This window comes from Cyprinus carpio, unplaced genomic scaffold, assembly GCF_018340385.1.
Source record: "Cyprinus carpio isolate SPL01 unplaced genomic scaffold, ASM1834038v1 S000006515, whole genome shotgun sequence".
Classification (NCBI taxonomy): Eukaryota; Metazoa; Chordata; class Actinopteri; order Cypriniformes; family Cyprinidae; genus Cyprinus; species Cyprinus carpio.
The window spans coordinates 440,870-462,202 of record NW_024879183.1 but is presented as its reverse complement, the minus strand read 5'-3'; the positions used below and the strand labels follow the sequence as shown (position 1 = coordinate 462,202).

General features: G+C 39.4%; 1 protein-coding gene and 1 long non-coding RNA gene across 2 annotated transcripts; both read right to left on the bottom strand.

Annotated features, from left to right (window-relative positions):
- Nucleotides 1-12,534: 12,534 nt before the first annotated feature.
- LOC122143848 lies at nt 12,535-13,305 on the bottom strand. The gene is made up of 2 exons (XR_006159398.1): nt 13,165-13,305; nt 12,535-12,990 (listed from the first exon to the last, which is right to left on the bottom strand). It is a non-coding gene; the product is annotated as an uncharacterized LOC122143848 (long non-coding RNA).
- Nucleotides 13,306-13,376: 71 nt separating this feature from the next.
- On the bottom strand, nt 13,377-20,950 carry LOC122143844 (zinc finger protein 595-like). Its single transcript, XM_042754449.1, has 3 exons — nt 20,886-20,950; nt 19,972-20,174; nt 13,377-15,120 (listed from the first exon to the last, which is right to left on the bottom strand). Exon 3 carries the CDS (start codon nt 14,763-14,765, stop codon nt 13,602-13,604), a length of 1,164 nt encoding a protein of 387 aa, XP_042610383.1. The 5' UTR covers nt 14,766-15,120; nt 19,972-20,174; nt 20,886-20,950; the 3' UTR covers nt 13,377-13,601.
- Between the last annotated feature and the right edge of the window lie 383 nt (nt 20,951-21,333).

The window sequence follows — 21,333 nt, the reverse complement described above, 5'->3', positions numbered from 1 at the left end:
TTTTTTTTTTCTGGCACTTCTGAATAACAGAACAAGTGGTATTTATGTATTTATGTGTTTACCATGAAAGATCAAACCTGAAGGTTTCAGCCCATGTAAGTGATGTAACGTTAACTGTACAGTGCATACTTTTAGGTTAATTAATTAGCTTACTTCCATTCATCCGTTGAGATATATATATATAGAGAGAGATAGAGAGAGAGAGAGAGAGAGAGCGCTCATCTACATATAAGATGACATTAAAAGCCCAAACTTAATAAATAAGAGCTCATGTCTATCGTTACCTCTTGTAGTTAGCCTTACAGTGGAGATGCTAACTGACTTTTTCTGACGACACTAAACCATTTCTATAAAGTAAATATTAAACGGAAGCGTACGCAATGCTGTTTTACATTTGATTACTTTATTCAATTTATGTACCTAAAAACTATGCTATACCTACCTAAAAAACCCTGAAAGTCAGTTTATTTTATTTGTATCTTTACTATATTGTATTTATTTGTGCTGTTGCTTGTAGTTAGAATATTCTTAAAAATATGATAAAAATATATATTTTTTGAAAGTATCGTTTTTCCATAAACATAGCACATACAACGGTAGTGAAACAGTGACTCTAAAACTGTGAAACAAACCTAACCGTGAAAAAGAACTGTTCCACCCCTTATATTTACGTAATCATTTGGCAGATGGACTGTGGTGTTCTGAGTTAGCCTCTAGAGGGAGCTCTCGGTTTGAGTGAAGGTGGAGAGAGCGATAAGAAAAGAAGTGAGATGTAAGTGGAAAATAAAGAAGGTTACACACAGTTCGAGACGGAGTGCATTTGCTTTTAATTGAGACACTCAACATATTGACGACGAGGATGGCTTTGAGTCTGAGCCAACCTGCCCCGTTCCTGCAAACACCGGGTGTGAACCACCCATTCCGTTCAAAGCGTGGATCAAAACTTTCGACAATTTTTTGCTGGCCCTGGGCGAGGAGCTGCCTAATGCGAGGAAGCGCGCTCTTCTAATACACTGCCTCGGAGCCGAGGGTCAAAGATTGTTCTACACCCTGACCGTGAGTGATCAGGGAGATGATACGTACGCTTCTGCTTTGAGTGCAATAAGGGAGTTTTTTGTTCCTAAAGTTAATGTGGTTGCTGAACGTTACCGCTTCCGCCAACGAAGCCAACGCGCGGGCGAGACTACAGATCAGTATGTCGCTGCACTACGTGAACTGGCTGCCACCTGCGAATTCGGCGCGATGGAGGATGAGATGATTCGCGATCAGCTGGTCGAAAAGACTAATTCATCTCGCATTAGAGAACGGCTGTTGCTGGAAGTGCCACTCGACCTTAAGAAAGCTGTGACTGTCGCCCGGCAAATTGAAACTGCTACGGCAGAGGCAAAAGCAATGATTGCATCATTCACAGTTCAGTACAAGCAGTGCAACAACATAACACGGTTCGAAGGAGCAAAAGTAAAATCAACGCCTCGCGGGGACCTCCGAAATTTACCCGTGCACGTGCTTGCTACCGTTGCGGATCTGAGCAGCACTCAGCTAATTTTTCCCGGATGCCCGGCAAAGAATGCGGTGTGCAGGAACTGTAACAAAACAGGACATTTTGCAAAGATATGTCGCGGGAAACAAACGGGCGAGTGAAATTACAGTACCTGAAGTGACTGTGTTAAATATTGAACATTCTGCTCATGACTGTGGCAAAATAATGTGCACAGTACAGATATGTGCAAGCACAGGACAAACACGGGACATTCAGTTTAATGGTGGACACGGGATCGGCAGTGTCCATATTACCGATGTCCATTTACTCTGGATCTTTCAGTCAAGCACCCCCCTTTCACCACCGAAACTCAGTCTAGTTAGTTTTGGGGGCGATGCAATTGAGGTGAAAGGATGCCTGCCAGCCAGCATCTCGTATGGAGGCCATTGCACTACCACAGACTTATACATTGTTCAAAAGGGATCAGCTGTGCTAGGCAGAGACCTCTTTACTGGACTGTGCTTACAACTCTGTGATGGTCAGGTCACTACGGACCAGTGCACACATACTGCCTTAGCTATAGATGCAAAGCCAGAAAACAGGCTGGGATGTGCAAGAGGATTTGTGCACCGTGTTCACGTTCGGCCTGGTATTCAGCCTGTGCAGCAGAAACTGAGGCGGTTACCTTTCTCAATTCGCGACGAGGTGTCCAAGGAACTACAGAAGCTTGTACAACAGGATGTGATCGAGCCTGTGGATGCATCTGAGTGGGTTTCCCCAATAGTTGTCTCTAGAAAAAAAGATGGGGGGGATTCGGCTCTGTGTCGACTTACGCGAGCCTAACAAGGCAGTGGTAGTAGACAGCTTTCCTCTTCCACATATGGAGGAGATGTTTGCAAACCTGTGTGGAGCAACAGTGTTTTCCACATTAGACCTCCAAAGTGCATATCACCAGGTAATGTTGCATGAGGACAGTCAAAACCTTACAGCGTTTGTCACACATGATGGGCTATTTCGTTTCAAAAGGGTTCCATATGGACTGGCCTCAGCTCCAAGTTGCTTCCAGAGGATGATGTCTGAAATCCTTAAAGGTCAGTCTGGAGCTCATTGTTACTTGGATGACATCATGGTTACAGGAGCAACGCTCAAGGAACATGATGAAAAAAATCTACAAGCCGTGCTGCAGCGAATTGATAAAGCAGGCCTCAAATTGAACATGGCAAAGTGCCACTTCAGAAAAGCAGAACTGTCATTCCTGGGTCACACACTGTCTGAGAAGGGATTACAGCCTGATGCTTCCCATGTCTCTGCAGTGTCCGATGCACCACCTCCTGCTGATGGGGTTAGCCTTCGTTCATTTCTGGGTCTCACATCCTGGTATTCTAAATTCATACCAAATTATGCTACAGTAGTGGAGCCATTGCGTGTGCTTTTACGAGGCTCTACTCCATTCATCTGGTCACCTGAGGCTCAAGAAAGCTTTGAGACCGTTAAGAGACTGATCGTGCATAGTGCTGCCCTTGCGCTTTTCAATCCAGAACTGCCTACTATAGTCACCACAGATGCTTCAGACTATGGTATAGGGGGTGTTCTTACCCAGATACATTCAGATAACACGGAGAGAACAGTGGCTTTTGCTTCACGCACCCTTACCGTAGCAGAACGGAAGTACTCCACAGTAGAAAAGGAGGCACTAGCATGCGTTTGGGCCACAGAGCGATGTGAGGACCTACTTGTGGGGACGACACTTAACACTGCGTACGGATCACAGCCCACTGACCACCCTTCTGTCATCCAAGGGTCAAGGCAGAGCAGGTATGCGCATAGCAAGATGGTCAGCTAGGCTGATGGCATTTACCTACGATATTCAGTATAAGCCGGGGCATGAGAATGTGACTGCAGACTGTCTATCTCGCTTACCACTCCCTAGCACTGAACCTAGTTTGGAACATGATTTAGAAGTCATAGCTCTCACGTCCTACGCTCACTGCAATAACCAGCACTGAGTTCAAAGCAGCATGTGATTCTTGCCCTATCCAAGCTGAGCTACGCAGAATGCTCACCTCAAAATGGCCAAAGTGTGCAAAGGCACTGGATCATGCTTTAAAGCCGTATTTTCAAGTGCGCCATGAACTTTCACTTCAGGATAGTTGTGTGGTGCGGGGAACCACACGCCTCCTGGTTCCAGAAGGTCTCCAGCCCAAGTTCATTGCACTCGCACATGATACACATCAGGGCATTGTGAGGACAAAAAAGGAGGCTGAGAGAGCTCTACTGGTGGCCTGGCATAGACAAACAAGTAGAAACAGCTGTCAAGGCTTGTGTCACTTGTCAGTTACATGACAAATCAGCTGTGATACATACCACTCCTCTCCAACCTGTACCTTATCCTACTGACGCCTGGGAGAAAGTGGCCATAGACATCATGGGTCCTTTTGATGCAGCACCTGCTGATTGTCGTTTTCTGGTCACTTTGGTGGACTATTACAGTAAGTGGCCTGAGATAGCATTTGTCTCACATCCTACCACCCAGGCCGTGATACAGTTTTTGTCTACAGTGTTTAGCAGGGAAGGGAATCCGAAAGAGCTGATTTCTGATAATGGAGTACAGTTCACTTCTCACGACTTCAGGCTGTTCTTGCAAAACAGAGGAATCTTACACAGGACATCATCTGTATATTATCCAAGAGCAAACGGGGAAGTTGAACGTTTTTAATCGCAGCTTAAAGGATAGTTTACAAACTGCTTCACTGGAAGGAAGAGGGTGGAAGGAATTCACCAAAGACTTTCTGCAGGCATACCGTGCAATGCCACATGCCACAACACAGTGCACACCAACTGAACTTTTGCATGGGAGAGGCATGTTAACCAAACTTAACGTGTCAGGTCTTTGCTTGCCACCTGCAGGCAAAAGGTCCACACCTCACCAGCTTGCCTCACACGTGAGAGATAAACAGAAAAAAATGAAACAGTACAGTGACAGAAAACGCAGTGCAAAGCATGTTTCATTTCAGTGTGGATCATATGTCCGTGTAAAGAAACCCGGAATTGTGCCAAAGACCCAGTTTAAATTTGGAAAACCCCTAAAGGTTGTGGGTAAAAAATGGTTGTACACATACAAGTTATCAGATGGACGATGCTGGGAATGCATCCCACCTGGCACCTGCACTTGCTCAATACAGAGCATACGAGTCCAGTGAACTGCCGTTGTTTGACTCTGGGGATACTAATCCTGCAGGGGGTGAACAACCTGTAGTAGTTACACGGCCTGTTCGGAGCAGGCATGCACCCGCATGGACTCAGGATTATGTAATGTGAAATGTGCTTTATGCATTACTAGTACACAATAGGTGTCTACACATTATAAGGAAAAGAATGTTCTTGCTATTTTGTGATTATTGTGTTTGAGCACTGTTATGTCATGCTTATACCAAGTGGTTGGAAACTGGATTACTGTACCACTATTCGTTCAGTAAGGGTTGTTTGCAAATCAATGTTGGGATTGAAAGGTTGCAAAGAAAAAAAATCAATAGTAATTTGTACATTAATTGTTAACTAACTGCACTGTGACTTTGTCCCTATAGTATTATTGTTCTTAAGAGAGAGGGATATGTGGTGTTCTGAGTTAGCCTCTAGAGGGAGCTCTCGGTTTGAGTGAAGGTGGGAGAGAGCGATAAGAAAAGAAGTGAGATGTAAGTGGAAAATAAAGAAGGTTACACACAGTTCGAGACGGAGTGCATTTGCTTTTAATTGAGACACTCAACATGGACGCTTTCATCCAAAGAGACTTACAATAGATACAAACTATTCTAAAAAAAAATTACAAATATATATAATGATAGAAGTTTTAAAAGAGCATCTTTATGACAAACTAGCACACTGTTTTACATATGGGGACACAGTATTTTTTTTAGTGCCAAATTTGACCAGAAATTTTGATTTTCCATTTCTAGCCTACAATATGTAGTCTAGTCCAGTGCTTCCCAAACCTGTCCTGGAGGCCCCCCTGCCCTGCACTTTTTGTATGTCTCTCTTATCTAACAAACCTGTTTGCACTCATCAGCTCATTAGTAGAGACTGCAAGAACTAAACTGGGTGTGTCTGATTAGGGAGACATATAAAATGTGCAGGGCAGGGGGGCCTCCAGGACAGGTTTGGGAAGCACTGGTCTAGTCTACAATGTTTATTTATTTTGAAGGTGACGAAGGAAGCAACAGTAGCACTAGTGCTCCAAGTGCTCCTGCTGTTAAACAAAAGGGGGTGGACAGTTCAGCTTTTGAGTCAGAGCAGGAACCTTCCGGTAAAGTTTAAGCTATAAGCAAATATAAACATGCTGGCTATACTCTTAGAACAATATGTGCTTTTATGATTTAAAAGATCATCAGTAGTAGGACTGTGATCATGGGGACATACAATTGATGGCTGCACAATTAATATAGATTATTGAAAGTGCTTATTTCATATAGCAGAGAAACTAGATGTGCAGAGTGAGAAAGAGAGGGATTCAGGGAAAGATGATATAGATGGTGGATTCCTAGTGAGTTTTTGAGGGTTTATTTATTTATCCATTCATATTATGTATGGTAGTCTACCTACATCAACTAACAGGGTTAGCCTACAAGTTTAGCAGTCTGGTGGACACATGAATTGGGTGGTGGTGACTGCAGCAACAGAGGTTGCCTGGGGTGGAGTCAAATTCCTGGCCTGATTTACTGTCCCAGTCCGCCACTGCTAACCCTTACGAAAAAGAAGTTTATTCAAGTGTCCTATTAGTATACTTATTTTAAACTAAAAATAGGAAAGTATACTTTTAGATTACTTTTTATGTACTTCTCAGAAATGGGCTTTATGTACTTCTAAGATATATACTTATAATGACAATTAAGTATACTTGACTTATACTTACAAAAAAGTCAAAATATACTTGAACTTTACTTAAGTATACTTAATAAAATAAACTTGAAGTATACTACTTTTTGGTAAGGGAAGGTAAACATGCTTTCAATATGAGGCCAGGGGTGTTCCTCCTCGCCTGTGTCTGCATTGCCGATGGTTGATTGTGACATTTTTGTTTTGCTACGACTGTAAAGCTAACCCGTCCCGCCGGACGCCGCTGAGATTGAGTATGGTCACGTGACGAGACTGCACAACTACGTTTGATTGGTGAAGCACAGTCACGTGGTAGAGCCTTTAGCGGAAGTCTCACTCTCTGTCAAAATAAAACAATGACGCGTAGTATATCAAAGAGGTAAAAAGAAAAGTAACGAGCTCATTGTAGCCTAATGTAGCGGAGTAAGAGTACAGTTTCTTCTTCACAAATCTACTCAAGTAAAAGTAAAAAAGTATAGTGATTTAAAACTACTCCTAGAAGTATAATTTTTTCAAAAACTTACTCAAGTAAATGTAACGGAGTAAATGTAACTCGTTACTACCCACCTCTGAATAAAAATAGAATGAAGAAACTTCCATCGTCAAGTCACCTTTATTTATATAGCGCTTTTAACAATACAGATTGTGACAAAGCAACTGAACAGTATTAATTAGGATAATAATTATATAATAATAATAATGCAAAAGAACACACATTTTTCAGTTAAAGGCAGTTCATCATTGAATTCAGTGATGTCATCATCCAGCACAGTTCAGTTTAAATAGTATCTGTGCAATCATGTTGACGATATTGCTGTAAATGAAGTGTCCCCAACTAAGCAAGCCAGAGGCGACAACGGCAAGGAACCAAAACTCCATCGGTTATAGAATGGAGAAAAAACCTTGGGAGAAACCAGTTTTCCTCTGGCCAGATGAAACCAGCAGTTCAATTCCAAGCTGCAGCAAAATCAGATTGTGCAGAAAAATCATCTGTTTCCTGTGGTCTTGTTCCGGTGACCGTCTAGGAGACAAGGTCTTGACTGTGGATCTGTCTCTAGGGCTCGTCTAGTTGTACTGGTCTCCTCTAAAATTCAGGGCTGTAGAGGTCCTCTCTAGGTGCTGATCCACCATCTGGGCTGAACACGTACTGGATCCGGGTGACTGCAGTGACCATCTGATCTGGATATAGACTGGATCTGGTGGCTACAGTGACCTCAGAATAAGAGAGAAACAGACTAAAATTAGTGTAAATGCTATTCTTCTAACAATGTAGCAAGTACATTGTGTGTTATGGGAAGTGTTCCCGGTTCCAATTTTCCTAATAAATTTATCCTAAAAATCCTTTAATAGATTTGAATATTAGAAATGTGTTAGTGTGTTATGTGTAAGCCAAGTTAAAGAGGTGTGTCTTTAATCTAGATTTAAACTGACAGAGTGTGTCTGCCTACTGAACCATGTCAGGTAGTTTATTCCAGAGTTTGGTGCTAAATAGGAAAAGGATCTCCCGCCCGCTATTGATTTTGAAATTCTAAGTATTATCAAATTGCCAGAGTTTTTAGGGCTTTATAAGTAATAAGCAAGATTTTAAAATCTATACGATGTTTGAAAGGGAGCCAGTGCAGTGTTGACAGAACCGGGCTAATATGGTCATACTTCCTGGTTCTAGTAAGAACTCTAGCTGCTGCATTTTCAACTAGCTGGAGTTTGTTTATTAAGCTTGCAGAACAACCACCCAATAAAGCATTACAATAATCTAACCTTGAGGTCATGAACGCATTAATTAACGTTTCTGCAAGGAGACTCTAAGGAGAGCAGTCTCAGTACTATGATACGGTCTAAATCCTGACTGGAAATCCTCACAGATACCATTTTTCTCTAAGAAGGAATAATTATGAAGAAAATCTGAGACTTGATAGTATTAGGCACAGGGGTTGGTACCTGATCTGCAGCATTTGATGGGGTAGGTAATTAGAACTGCTGTGAATGAATTGTACTGGGGTTTAGATTAGAGAGAAGGGTTGGAAGGAAGATAAAGAGGGGGCCGTAACCTTTGCGGAGACAGCCTTATGCATAGATTAGCCTCTGGTGCTTAGGGAAGCATGTAGGAAGAGGTAGAAGGAAATGATGGAGGAGGCCAGTAAGCTTGCGTTGCTGACTGATGATGCGCTGCTTGGATGTCTGCAGCGGGGTGCTGTTGGCCATTGATAGGGAAAAGGAGTAGAGGAAGGGTTGGAGTAAGGTTGCTGAGCTTGAGTGGCTAGCGGAGGCAGCCTCACACTAACGTCTGCCTCCGGAGGTAGAAGGAAGGGAGAAGTTTAGGGAGCCATAGCGTGCAGCGTTGTAGCTGAAAACGCCACAGTAATTGGGTGAGAAGAGCAGTAAGCCAATGCAGTGTGAGGAGCAGCCGACTCTGGGCCATGGCCCAAACTTGCTGACAGCGTGCTGCGTCTTGAAGCTCAAGGGGAGCCGGAACTTCATCTGGAAGACAAAGTAATTTTAAATGAAAAAGGAAGCTATGAGGAAGGGGAGCATGGGCTGCAATTGTCAGCAGAGGCAGCCTGACATTTAAATCGGCCTCTGGACTAATGTCTGCTATGGGAGCTGGAGGCCACTGAAAAAAAAGTGGTAATTACAAATGGGAGGAAAAGCCCGAGATGTGTGGGCCTGAGTTGCAAGCGGAGTCAGCCTCATGCTTCCCGCAGCTGCTGTAGGCCATGGGGAGGGAGTGGGGTTTGTGACATCCTGAAGAGCCTGTGCAGCCTGCACAGATAGCAGAGGAAGCCTCTTGCTAGCATCTGCTATGGGAGCTGGAAGTCACTGAAAAGGAAAAGGATTAAAAGTAACAGGAGGAAAAGACTGAGATGTGAGGGCATGTGTTGCAAGTATAAGCAGCTTTGCGCTTGTTTCAGCTGCTGTAGTCCATGGGGGCTTGTGATATTTGGGGGAAGATGCTGAAGAGCCTGTGCAGCCTGCACAGCTAGCAGAAGCAGCCTCACTCTAGCGTGTGTTACGGGAGCTGGAGACCACTGAAAAGAAAGAGAGGTTAGAAGTAGCATGGGAAATATGAGACTTTGACAACATTTTAAAAGTGATAAAATGACGAAAAGACATGCTTTTCCTCTTAACCATGCAAAAAGTAGTAACAGGGTTCCCACACCTTGGTTAACTTAAAATTCTAGGACTTTCAAGGACCTGTATCTATGTATGCTTATTTTCAAAAACTTTCCAGGGCCTTGAAAAAATTTTCAGATTCACAAACTTTCAAGGATTTCAAGGACCCGTGGGAACCCTGTAGTAAGTACTGAAACAGCTAGCCAGCCAAGCAGCACATCAGCTGGTAGACTTGGAAAGAGGTGCCTAGCAGTATGCACAACACATGCAAATTAGGCTGCTAGTTGCACTTGTTCAATAATAATTTTAATGTTTTTTTATGATACATCTTTGTTAGTTTGCACCTTGAGGTGAGAGGGGCGGGGCCAAGAGCCATGGGAGAGGAGCAAGATGGTGGAGTTAATGAGAATGTGCGACACCTGCGTCACTCACCGGTCTCGAGTCCCACGGAGGAGCTCCGGAAGGATAAAGGGAGGAGCGACGAATGTGTAAGACGAGAGAGGACCAGGCTTGGATTTTATTTTGTGTTTTGTTTCTGTTTGTGCCCGGCAGTCGTCCGTGAGGGGCTGTCACACTAGTTTGTGTTTATTTTATTATTAAAGTTTTATTTAAATGTTCACTGGTTCCTGCCTCCTGCCTCCCGACTTACGAACGTTGTTACACACCTATAATTGTAAATTTAGGTACACTATTGCAGTTATTTTCTCAAAAATCAATTTCCATCTTATCTGTTTATCCGAGTACAATGTGTGATTTAAAATACAGGTAAAATGCTAGTGAAAATGAATACAGAAAATGTGAATAATTTCATTGCGAGTTCTACGCAGTTTTGTGTCATGGTTACAAATGACATCAACATCCATAATGTTATCATGTTATTTAAACTTTTAGCAACAAACAACCTACCTTTAGCGTCTTCACCTAAAAAACATTATTTGCAACATGGCCTGCGCCGTTAGTGGAGGCAGCCTCGCGCTGGCGACTGCTACAAGCATAGACATAAGTAATAGTAGTATGTGATGAGTGGGATAAAAACGGAGAGGTGTTGGGGTAGACCACTCACGGTGTCGCTCATTTCCCAATCACTCCACCGGCCTCGCTCCATTCCCACGGCTCTCGGCCCCGCCCCACTCGTCACATAGTATTTATGTCTATGGCTACAAGAGCTGAAGGCCTGGCTACATGTGGTGCAGCGGCCTGAAGAGCCGCGATGAAGAGTTAAGCCGAAGCGGGAAGCAAATGAGGTTATGAACTGGGGCACGGCCGAGGCTCATTTGAGGCCTGCCACTGCGACCCAAAGCCCGAGGAGAGCCGGGTCTTGTGCGGGACGATGGTGGTGACGAGGGAGGCGAGTTCGGGGCTTTGCTCGAACTATTGGTGGCGGCTGTGATGAAGCCTGGTGCTCGGCAGCAGTGACTGGCCGAAAAAGGAGTTAGCCTGGCCTGTAGGTTGCGACGGAGAATACAAAAAATCCCCAATACAGGACTCGTCGCTCGGCAGCAGTGACTGGATGTGTGGTATTGTTGTTAGGGGTGGAAGGTTGAATGGGAGGAAACTGTTAAATGACAGGTGTGGGTAGTTTTCACATATATAAACTCACCTAAAGGATTATTAGGAACACCATACTAATACTGTGTTTGACCCCCTTTCGCCTTCAGAACTGCCTTAATTGATCTACGTGGCATTGATTCAACAAGGTGCTGAAAGCATTCTTTAGAAATGTTGGCCCATATTGATAGGATAGCATCTTGCAGTTGATGGAGATTTGTGGGATGCACATCCAGGGCATGAAGCTCCCGTTCCACCATATCCCAAAGCTCTATTGGGTTGAGATCTGGTGACTGTGGGGGCCATTTTAGTACAGTGAACTCATTGTCATGTTCAAGAAACCAATTTGAAATGATTCCAGCTTTGTGACATGGTGCATTATCCTGCTGGAAGTAGCCATCAGAGGATGGGTACATGGTGGTCATAAAGGGATGAACATGGTCAGAAACAATGCTCAGGTAGGCCGTGGCATTTAAACGATGCCCAATTGGCACTAAGGGGCCTAAAGTGTGCCAAGAAAACATCCCCCACGCCATTACACCACCACCACCAGCCTGCACAGTGGTAACAAGGCATGATGGATCCATGTTCTCATTCTGTTTACGCCAAATTCTGACTCTACCATCTGAATGTCTCAACAGAAATCAAGACTCATCAGACCAGGCTACATTTTTCTCAGTCTTCAACTGTCCAATTTTGGTGAGCTAGTGCAAATTGTAGCCTCTTTTTCCTATTTGTAGTGGAGATGAGTGGTACCCGGTGGGGTCTTCTGCTGTTGTAGCCCATCCGCCTCAAGGTTGTGCATGTTGTGGCTTCACAAATGCTTTGCTGCATACCTCGGTTGTAACGAGTGGTTATTTCAGTCAAAGTTGCTCTTCTATCAGCTTGAGTCAGTCGGCCCATTCTCCTCTGACCTCTAGCATCAACAAGGCATTTTCGCCCACAGGACTGCCGCATACTGGATGTTTTTTCCCTTTTCACACCATTCTTTGTAAACCCTAGAAATGGTTGTGCGTGTGAAAATCCCAGTAACTGAGCAGATTGTGAAATACTCAGACTGGCTCGTCTGGCACCAACAACCATGCCACGCTCAAAAATTGCTTTAAATCACCTTTCTTTCCCATTCTGACATTCAGTTTGGAGTTCAGGAGATTGTCTTGACCAGGACCACACCCCTAAATGCATTGAAGCAACTGCCATGTGATTGGTTGATTAGATAATTGCATTAATGAGAAATTGAACAGGTGTTCCTAATAATCCTTTAGGTGAGTGTACGTATTGTGCTAGTTAGGATGGTTAGCTAAACGAGTTGTTTGATTATCTGATCGTGCTCCTCCCAAACCTTGTTAATAAAACATAATTAAAAAATTGTGTCTGATTGGTCTAAATGTTACACTTCTATGATGTCATCAGCAATTCAGTTCTCTATTATAGGTCAGTGGTGTAAACTTATAATAATGAATTACTACAGTAAAGTGGACATAACAGACACATGCATGCAGCAGCCAGAAAGTCCTCAAGACACATCAGATTTTAGCCCCAGGGCTTGTTTAATGCCAGGTTCAGATACCCATCCCTTCTTACAAGAGAAGAAAATAAGGAACAGTTGCAAAGCTACATGTCATATATCTTGCATCTGGGTTTTCCGAATACATCATATGTGGAAGAATAACTAGTAATTTAAAAAAAACAACAGTGAAGAAAAAGGTAAAAAAGAAAAAACAATTAAAAAAAAATCTCAGCTCTCTTAAAAGTGATACAGCCTCTTCAGCTGCCCGAACAAGAACAGTTTGTGAAAAACTTCTACTTTTCTTCATAAAAGAGACAGCAAACTAGAAGTGACACATGCATAATAAGACAATTGAACATAATATGAAACTCATAAGAAAATACAATGATGAAGCAAACTGATAAAACATTTTGACATTGTTCTTTGACGAGGAACTCTATCTTTGAGTTGATCTGAATCTCAGTTGAATCTGCTGGTTTTGAAGATGAACTTTATTCACTCAGTAAACTTTAGATAATGTTTCTTTGTCATGTCACTTCTAATGACAGATTTATGCAGATGATATTTTATTGCTTGATGCATTATTGTGTCGCATTTGATGACATGACATCAGACCTGAAAGTGATGTATCTGATGATCTACTTACTGTGAATGTTTTTTGTATGTCAGTGTAGAGCAGATGAATGATCAAAACACTTTCCACAGTCAGTGCAGTGATACGTTTTTTTCTCCAGTGTGAATCCTCTCGTGACTGAATCTCTTGTCACAGTGTGAACACTTACAAGGTTTTTTTCTCCAGTGTGAATCCTCTGGTGCTGTTTTAAATTTTCAGCTGAAGTAAAAGTCTTTTCACACTCAAATTACATGTACTCTCTCACAGCAGTATGTATTTTCTGATGTTCCTTCAAACTTTATAAAAGTGAAAAACTCTTTCCACACACGACATGAATGTGGCTTCTCCTTTGTATGAACTTTCAAGTGTTTGTTCAGTATTGAAGCCCACATAAATGTTTTCCCGCATTGATCACATGTGTGCCACTTCCCTCTAGTGTGGCTATTCAAGTGATCCTTAAGGTTTGCTGATTATGTAAAACTCTTCCCACATTGATCACAAGTGAACGGTTTCTCTCCAGTATGAACTCTCGTAAGGTTTCCTTTTATTGTGAATCTCTTCCCGCACTGATCACATGAGTGTGGTTTCTCTCCAGTGTGGATCCTTTCATGCTGTTTTAAACTGTCTGCTAAAGTCTTTTCACACTCAAAGTACATGTACTCTCTCAAAGCAGTATGTATTTCCTGATGTTCCTTCAAACTTTGTAGACGTGAAAAACTCTTTCCACACAAATGACATGAATGTGTCTTCTCCTTTGTATGAACTTTCAAGTGTCTGTTCAGTATTGAAGCCCGCATAAATGTTTTACCGCATTGATCACATGCATACGGTTTCTCTCCAGTGTGGATGTTCATGTGATCCTTAAGGTTTGCTGATTGTGTAAAACTCTTTCCACATTGATCACAAGTGAACGGTTTCTCTCCAGGTTTTTCTCCAGAGTGAATCCTCTCATGCTGTTTTAAACTGTTTGCTGAAGTAAAAGTCTTTTCACACTCAAAGTACATGTACTCTCTCAAAGCAGTATGTATTTTCTGATGTTCCTTCAAACTTTGTAGACGTGAAAAACTCTTTCCACACAAATGACATGAATGTGTCTTCTTCTTTGTATGAACTTTCAAGTGTCTGTTCAGTATTGAAGCCCGCATAAATGTTTTACCGCATTGATCACATGCATACGGTTTCTCTCTAGTGTGGATGTTCATGTGATCCTTAAGGTTTGCTGATTGTGTAAAACTCTTTCCACATTGATCACAAGTGAACGGTTTCTCTCCAGGTTTTTCTCCAGTGTGTATCCTCTCATGCTGTTTTAAACCGTTTGCTGTAGTAAAAGTCTTTTCACACTCAAAGCACATGTACTCTCTCACACCAGTATGTATTTTCTGATGTTCCTTCAAACTTTGTAGACGTGAAAAACTCTTTCCACACAAATGACATGAATGTGTCTTCTTCTTTGTATGAACTTTCAAGTGTCTGTTCAGTATTGAAGCCCGCATAAATGTTTTACCGCATTGATCACATGCATACGGTTTCTCTCTAGTGTGGATGTTCATGTGATCCTTAAGGTTTGCTGATTGTGTAAAACTCTTCCCACATTGATCACAAGTGAACGGTTTCTCTCCAGTATGAACTCTCATGTGTACTGTAAGGTTTCCTATTTATTGTGAATCTCTTCCCGCACTGATAACATGAGTGTGGTTTCTCTCCAGTGTAGATCTTCTCATGTGTTTTTACGTGACCTGAATCACTGAATCTCTTGTCACAGTGTAAACACATGTAAGGTTTTTCTTCAGAGTGTATCCTCTCATGCTGTTTTAAACTGTTTGCTGGAGTAAAAGTCTTTTTACACTCAGTGCACATGTACTCTCTCACACCAGTATGCATTTTCTGAATGTTTTTTTTTTTTTTTTTTGAGACGTGCAAAACTCTTTCCACACAGATCACATGAATGTGGCTTCTCCTTTGTATGAACTTTCTGGTGCTTCTGCAGGACTAAAGCACACACAAACACAAAAACTTACCACATTGATCACAAGTTAATGGTTTCTCTCCAGTGTGGATTATCTCATGTGTTTTCAGGATTCCTGACCAATTGGGTCTCTTTTCACAGTGTGAACACTTTTTGAGTTTTACTGAAGTATGAACACTCATGTGAACATCAAGACCATTTTTTGTGTCTGAAACTCACACATTTTTGTGCAGGTGAAACATGTCTTGGTTTGAGAGCAACTCTCCAGTTTAGAAGTGATTTTTTCTCCACAACGTCACTAAAAATTTTGGTAACAAAACAAAATTTTGGTAACTTTATAGTATTTTCATAAACTATGCGACTTTTGAAACTTTCAATGAATGAGGAACATTGCTCTTCAAATGATTAATGTTAAAACATTATAGGAACAAATCTCATGTTTCTGTAGGGAGAACTAATACATTTATTTGATCAACTACACAATTAAATTTTGTTGCAAAAAGTGTCTACAATTATTTGTGGCTTCATCTAAATCAGAGGTTTTCAAACTGGGGTACAAGAAGTGATGGAGGGGGTATGTGAATAAAATACTGAAATGTGCCAGTTTTTAAATTATATTGGCCGCCTAACATTCAACTGAGCATGTGTTTCTCGCAGGCAAAATATAGTGTCATATTTTGTGGTCAAAAAGTGCACCTGCTGCTCAGTGTAAACAGAGTGTAAACGGTGAGTGATGTTGTGGCAGGTGTGATGGGGTGTGCACTCAACTATGGAATATAAATATAAGATAATGTGCAAATAGGTAAACAAATGTAATTGCACTGTTTGCTCACATCAACCCTCTAAGGACACCTTGGCAATTGAATCGCCATTGGCTAGTAAATTTTTTAGTTTACTCCCCAGACTGAGATAAAAATGTGTCTGTGTGTGTTTGTGTGTATGTGTTTACACACATACATAATACATACATACATACATATATATATATATATATATATATATATATATATATATTATATTAATTACACATAACACACACACACACACACACACAACACATTTTTACACACAATAAATGTTTGTAAAATGGGCACAGTTTTTTTAAATAATTGAAAGTACACTTAACATCAGTCTGTCAAGCATAATAATATGATTATCAAGTATTATTTAATGATAGAACTTTAGTATTTAGAATTAAAACTTGATAATCATGTGTTGAATGCATATTATTCATTTTAACTGAACATTTTAACTGGACTGGTGCTTTTTTGGTCATTCAGTGTTTCTGTAAAAAAAAAAAAAAAAAAAACAATTGGGGAAAAAAATAAAAATTAATGATTCGTGTTAAGTTTGAATTTTGAATTTGAAGTTGTCGTTGTTTATAGTTATATAAGATTTAGATTTTGGATATTTATTTTTAATTTAATATTTATTAGTCATAATAATCAAATAAATCAATCGGGTGCTTGAATGATTTGGAAATAACCTAGTTTAACAGTTTGGTCAAACCTCTCTTAACGATTTATCTAAACACAAACAAAAAAGCATATGAAGTTCTTGTGGTCATATATTTATTGTGTACTTGCATTGATACACTGTACAAAAAAAAGTCTGTAAGTTTTTACAAAATAATTTGGCAGCGTGTGGTTGCCAGAATACTTTTGTAAAAAATACAGCAAAAACTGTAAAACACAATGACGGCCAAAAAACTGTAAAATTTTAACAGATACCACACTGTAAAAAAAAAAGTCTGTAGTTTTTTTACAAAACTAATTTTGGCAGCTGTGGTCGCCAGAATACTTTTGTAAAAAATACAGAAAAACTGTAAACACAAGTACGGCCAAAAACTGTAAATTTTACCAGTACACTGTAAAAAAAAAGTCGGTAGTTTTTACAAAAAATAATTTTGGCAGCTGTGGTTGCCAGAATACTTTTGTAAAAAATACAGAAAATCTGTAAACACAATTACGGCCAAAAACTGTAAATTTTACAGTATAAAACTGTTATTTACAAACCAGAAAATTTGAATGTAAACCAGTAAAGTCAACAAACGCACACTGCTATTAAAAAATCTGGTTTTGTACCTTTAACATACTGACAACCACCATATAAATGCAGGTGGTAAAAGAGAACAGCCACATGGAAGAATCGAAGTTTCAACACAAGTAGCTTCGCCACAAGCAGAAGTTTATATTACTATATAGAAGGTGCACAAAAAAAAAATTCATTCATGCAAACACCACAAAACACCATCATGGTGACACACACGATACTTAAAACACGTTCATAAACTTTCATTAAAAACAGCAGAAGATGTAACATAAAGCCCAAATGTACAACTGATAACAAAAAAAAAACTATTAAAAAAACATGATTATTAAAACAAAATACTTTCAAATGTGTAGCGTCACACAGGGAATTCTGGGAATATCAGTTTACAGTTTTTGACTGTACAATTATACATTGATTTGTTCTTTTTTTTTTATTTCTAAAAACTGTAAAATTAACAGCATTTTTACTGTAAAAATTACATGAGAAATGTCTGGTTAGATCTTTTTACAAATTTTTTCCTGTATATATTATTACAGGAAACTTACTGTTAACCTATTTAACACTTTTTTTTTTGTAGCGTTTTTTACAAAATTGTACAGTTAAAATGACACTTATTTTTTTACAGTGTACAAATATGCTACAAACAAATAGCCTAAATTATAAAAAACAATATTATTATAATTGTAGCCATATTTTTATATATATAGATGGCAACCTCTCAGGTTCACAATTAATTTTTATTTTTTTGTGGAAAAAAAAAATGTATTACTTACTCAATTTGCATGGTTTCATCAATCATGCTAAAATTAGGGTCTACAGCATAAACTTGTAAAGTGACATACATACTTTATATTTGTATTTTTTAAAAACAACAGACTAAAACTTTAGTTGTTACAATATTGGCATGTCAAATTAAAAAAATTGTTTTGTTATGAGTATTACAGTATTTTCTCTGTTTTTGATACCAATAATTTGTAATTTTAACAAATAATTTTGATTACAATCACATATTGTTATTGTAAAATATAACAAAAATATTATGTTTAATAGTTTACAAAATTCCACCTGTGAATTAAACAAACAAAAATATGTTTGGGGGTTTACAATACTTTTCTGTATGGATTTTACATAGTTTTTCTGTAAATTTCACGGTCATTTTTTACAGTGTACACAATACTTAAGATAATTAATACTTAATACTGATACTTAATATCTGGAGACCACATATAACACTATAATGAATTTTTCTTATTTGTCATACATTATATTATATTATATTATATTATATTATATTATATTATATTATATTATACGTGTTCAATGCATTTACAGTCAATGTAATAAGAAGTAACTGTCATATAACTGTATATTCACTGTTTTAGAGAAGAGTGCCATTGATTGTGTAGCTAATATGAAGTGGGTTCTCATGGGGAAAAAAAACTAAAAAAAACTAAAATCAGAACTGATTACAAACACTGGATAAAAAATTTATAAAAATAATAAAAATAAAATCTCCCAATAAATGTCCAAACAGCAAAGCTATCAGAACATTTATTGGTGAACATAGCTTTGCATCATTTAAATATCTATTTTTGCAAGTTGGTGTTGATTCGATAGGAATTGGTTCTTATTACGGCCATCCATACCAACTGAGAACTTACTGGAATGACTCAAAATAATGCTCAGTACAAGCACAATTTAACCGGGTGCGAATGAGACGTGTGTAAGAGAGAAGTGGTCGTTGGAGAGAAGAGAGCGAGAATGTACGGCTGACGTTATTGCATGTGCCGCTGGTAACAAAAATTGATCGGCTCGAAATCGGAAAGAGGTGAGACTGATCGGCCGGTCACCAATCCGGGCCGATCATGAGGGAATCGGCCAATTCCGATCCCTGGCCGATCGATCGGTGCATCTCTATTAATAAGAACAATAGAAAACGCAATGATTATTTGTGCTACTGAATTCATGAATATTAATCAGGTTGTGTGCGTTCGCTCGAACTGATTTACTGAAATCAATACAGGGATGATATTAGGTGAGCATCAGCCAATAAGATTGTCGTTTGCGCATTAGTTCCGCCCACTACTGGAAAACCAGACAGTTCTTAAAAGCTGAAGAATTCCAAAGGAACATCATTATTTTGACAGGAAAATACAACAAAGAATATCGTTTACATGTAGTGCGTTAATTCTCTCTCTCTGCGTGTGTGTGAGACAAAGCAAAGGTGAGTCATGCGCCTTCAAACAAGAGTTTATTATGTATCTTTGCGTGTGTGTGAGACAAAGCAAAGGTGAGTCATGCGCCTTCAAACAAGAGTGTGTCTGGGCCAGTGAAACTCTGAAAAACTCAGTCAGTGTGTTCGGTGAGTGAAAATGTCTGTCCTAAACTTACACTTAGCCTCAAACTCACACACTGGCGAGTAAAATCTGAGAATTTATTAGCCATTGGTGAATATTAAATATCATGTAGTCGCCCAGAGTGAAGATTTAGTCGCATATGCGAGTTATTTACTCGCAATGTAGAGGGCTGACAATCATCAATCGGAGTGAAATGAGAGATGTTGAAGCAGGCGTGACTCTTACACGGGATGTGCGCTCCATTATGGAATATAAGAGAGGGATAATGGCAAATATGTACTCGTTTTTAAAATATGTTGTGACTAGTGTGAGAGAGGTGGTATGCAGAAGGAAAATGTTGAGAACCATTGATCTAGATTATTGAACAGCTATAAATATTGTTTAATATTACAACAAACACCTAAACCTGCTTGATGCTTTATAACCATCAGCCTCATTAATGAAGGATCAATAATAAACACCAACCTGTTTGTTCTTCAGTGTATTTAATTCTGCAGTGTTCTGGATCTCTCCTCTTCTCTCTGTCCCTCTGTAATAAACTCACTCTTTGCAGATTTCAGCTCTTCCTGCTCGTCTTCACTTGTGAATTGATGGGAATATTCCAGCATTTATTGGTGAATCAGTGAATGTGTGATTGTTGTGGGAGGAGTTTCACTGAACATCAATTTCTGTAAGTGAAGCAGATTTGCCCAAATGTTCAATAAATCAGTTAACTTTTTTAAAACTAATTCAGACATTTAAGTATTTATGTAAGTGAGGCAGATGTCCTCCTCTATTCTATCTTTGAAGAGACCAGAGGCTTTACAAATATAGTGTTGTCTCTTTGTAAATCATTATATTACTATATTAAAAAAGTAACAGCGCTCAATGCAAAAAACACATCAATTTAAAATGTTCATTCAGTAACTGCAATCTCGATGTGGTAATCACACATGTTCTATGCATTTCTGTTCTGTCTGTCTTTCTATTGTTCACATTTTTATCCTTTTTTTTTTTATGCATTTCGTACATACAATAAGATATCTATATTAGTAAATATAAAAGAATATATTCTAAATCCATCCAAATATAGACAGCAGTAATGAAAAAGAATAATAAATAAAGCATGAAAAACAGAAATTTGACAAACACCCATCCGGGTATTAAATACAGGTCACATAACTACATTAGAGCATATCACATCTAACCCAAATTTTTGCTTTATCTAAAAAACTAAAATTCACATTTACAAAAAGAAAATTAAATTATTAACACATTATATAGTTTAACTGAAAGTGATTATTAAAATGTCCTTTAAACAGAAAGAGTACCACAAACTTAAATTGTAATGCTTAATGTTTCATAGCATTGTTAATGAAGAATTAAGAATAAACACCAACCTGTTTGTTGTTCAGTATCTTCTGGTGTGTTTGATTCTGCTCAGGTTCTGGATCTCTCATCTTCTCTCTGTCCTCTCTTTAATAGTAAAAAATCACTCTTTGCAGATATTCAGCTCTTCCTGATGATTTGATGCTCGTCTGCACTTGTGAACTGATGGAGATATTCCAGCATTTATTGGTGAATTACTGTGGGAGGAGCTTGATTGTTGTTTGGATTTGTGTGGTGGTGGATTTACTGAAGGTGAATCACAGCATGTAAGGAGCTATCTGCCAAAATAAAATAAAAACATATCACTTCCTGCAGATCGTTTTCACAGCACAGTATAATTATTTTTTTTTTTTAAATAATGTTAAGACAAATAGTTGAAAATATAAACACAAAAATGCATCTACAGATTTGTACCAGCATGTACCCTCAGTATTGACACCAGATCTCCTGTAAATTGCC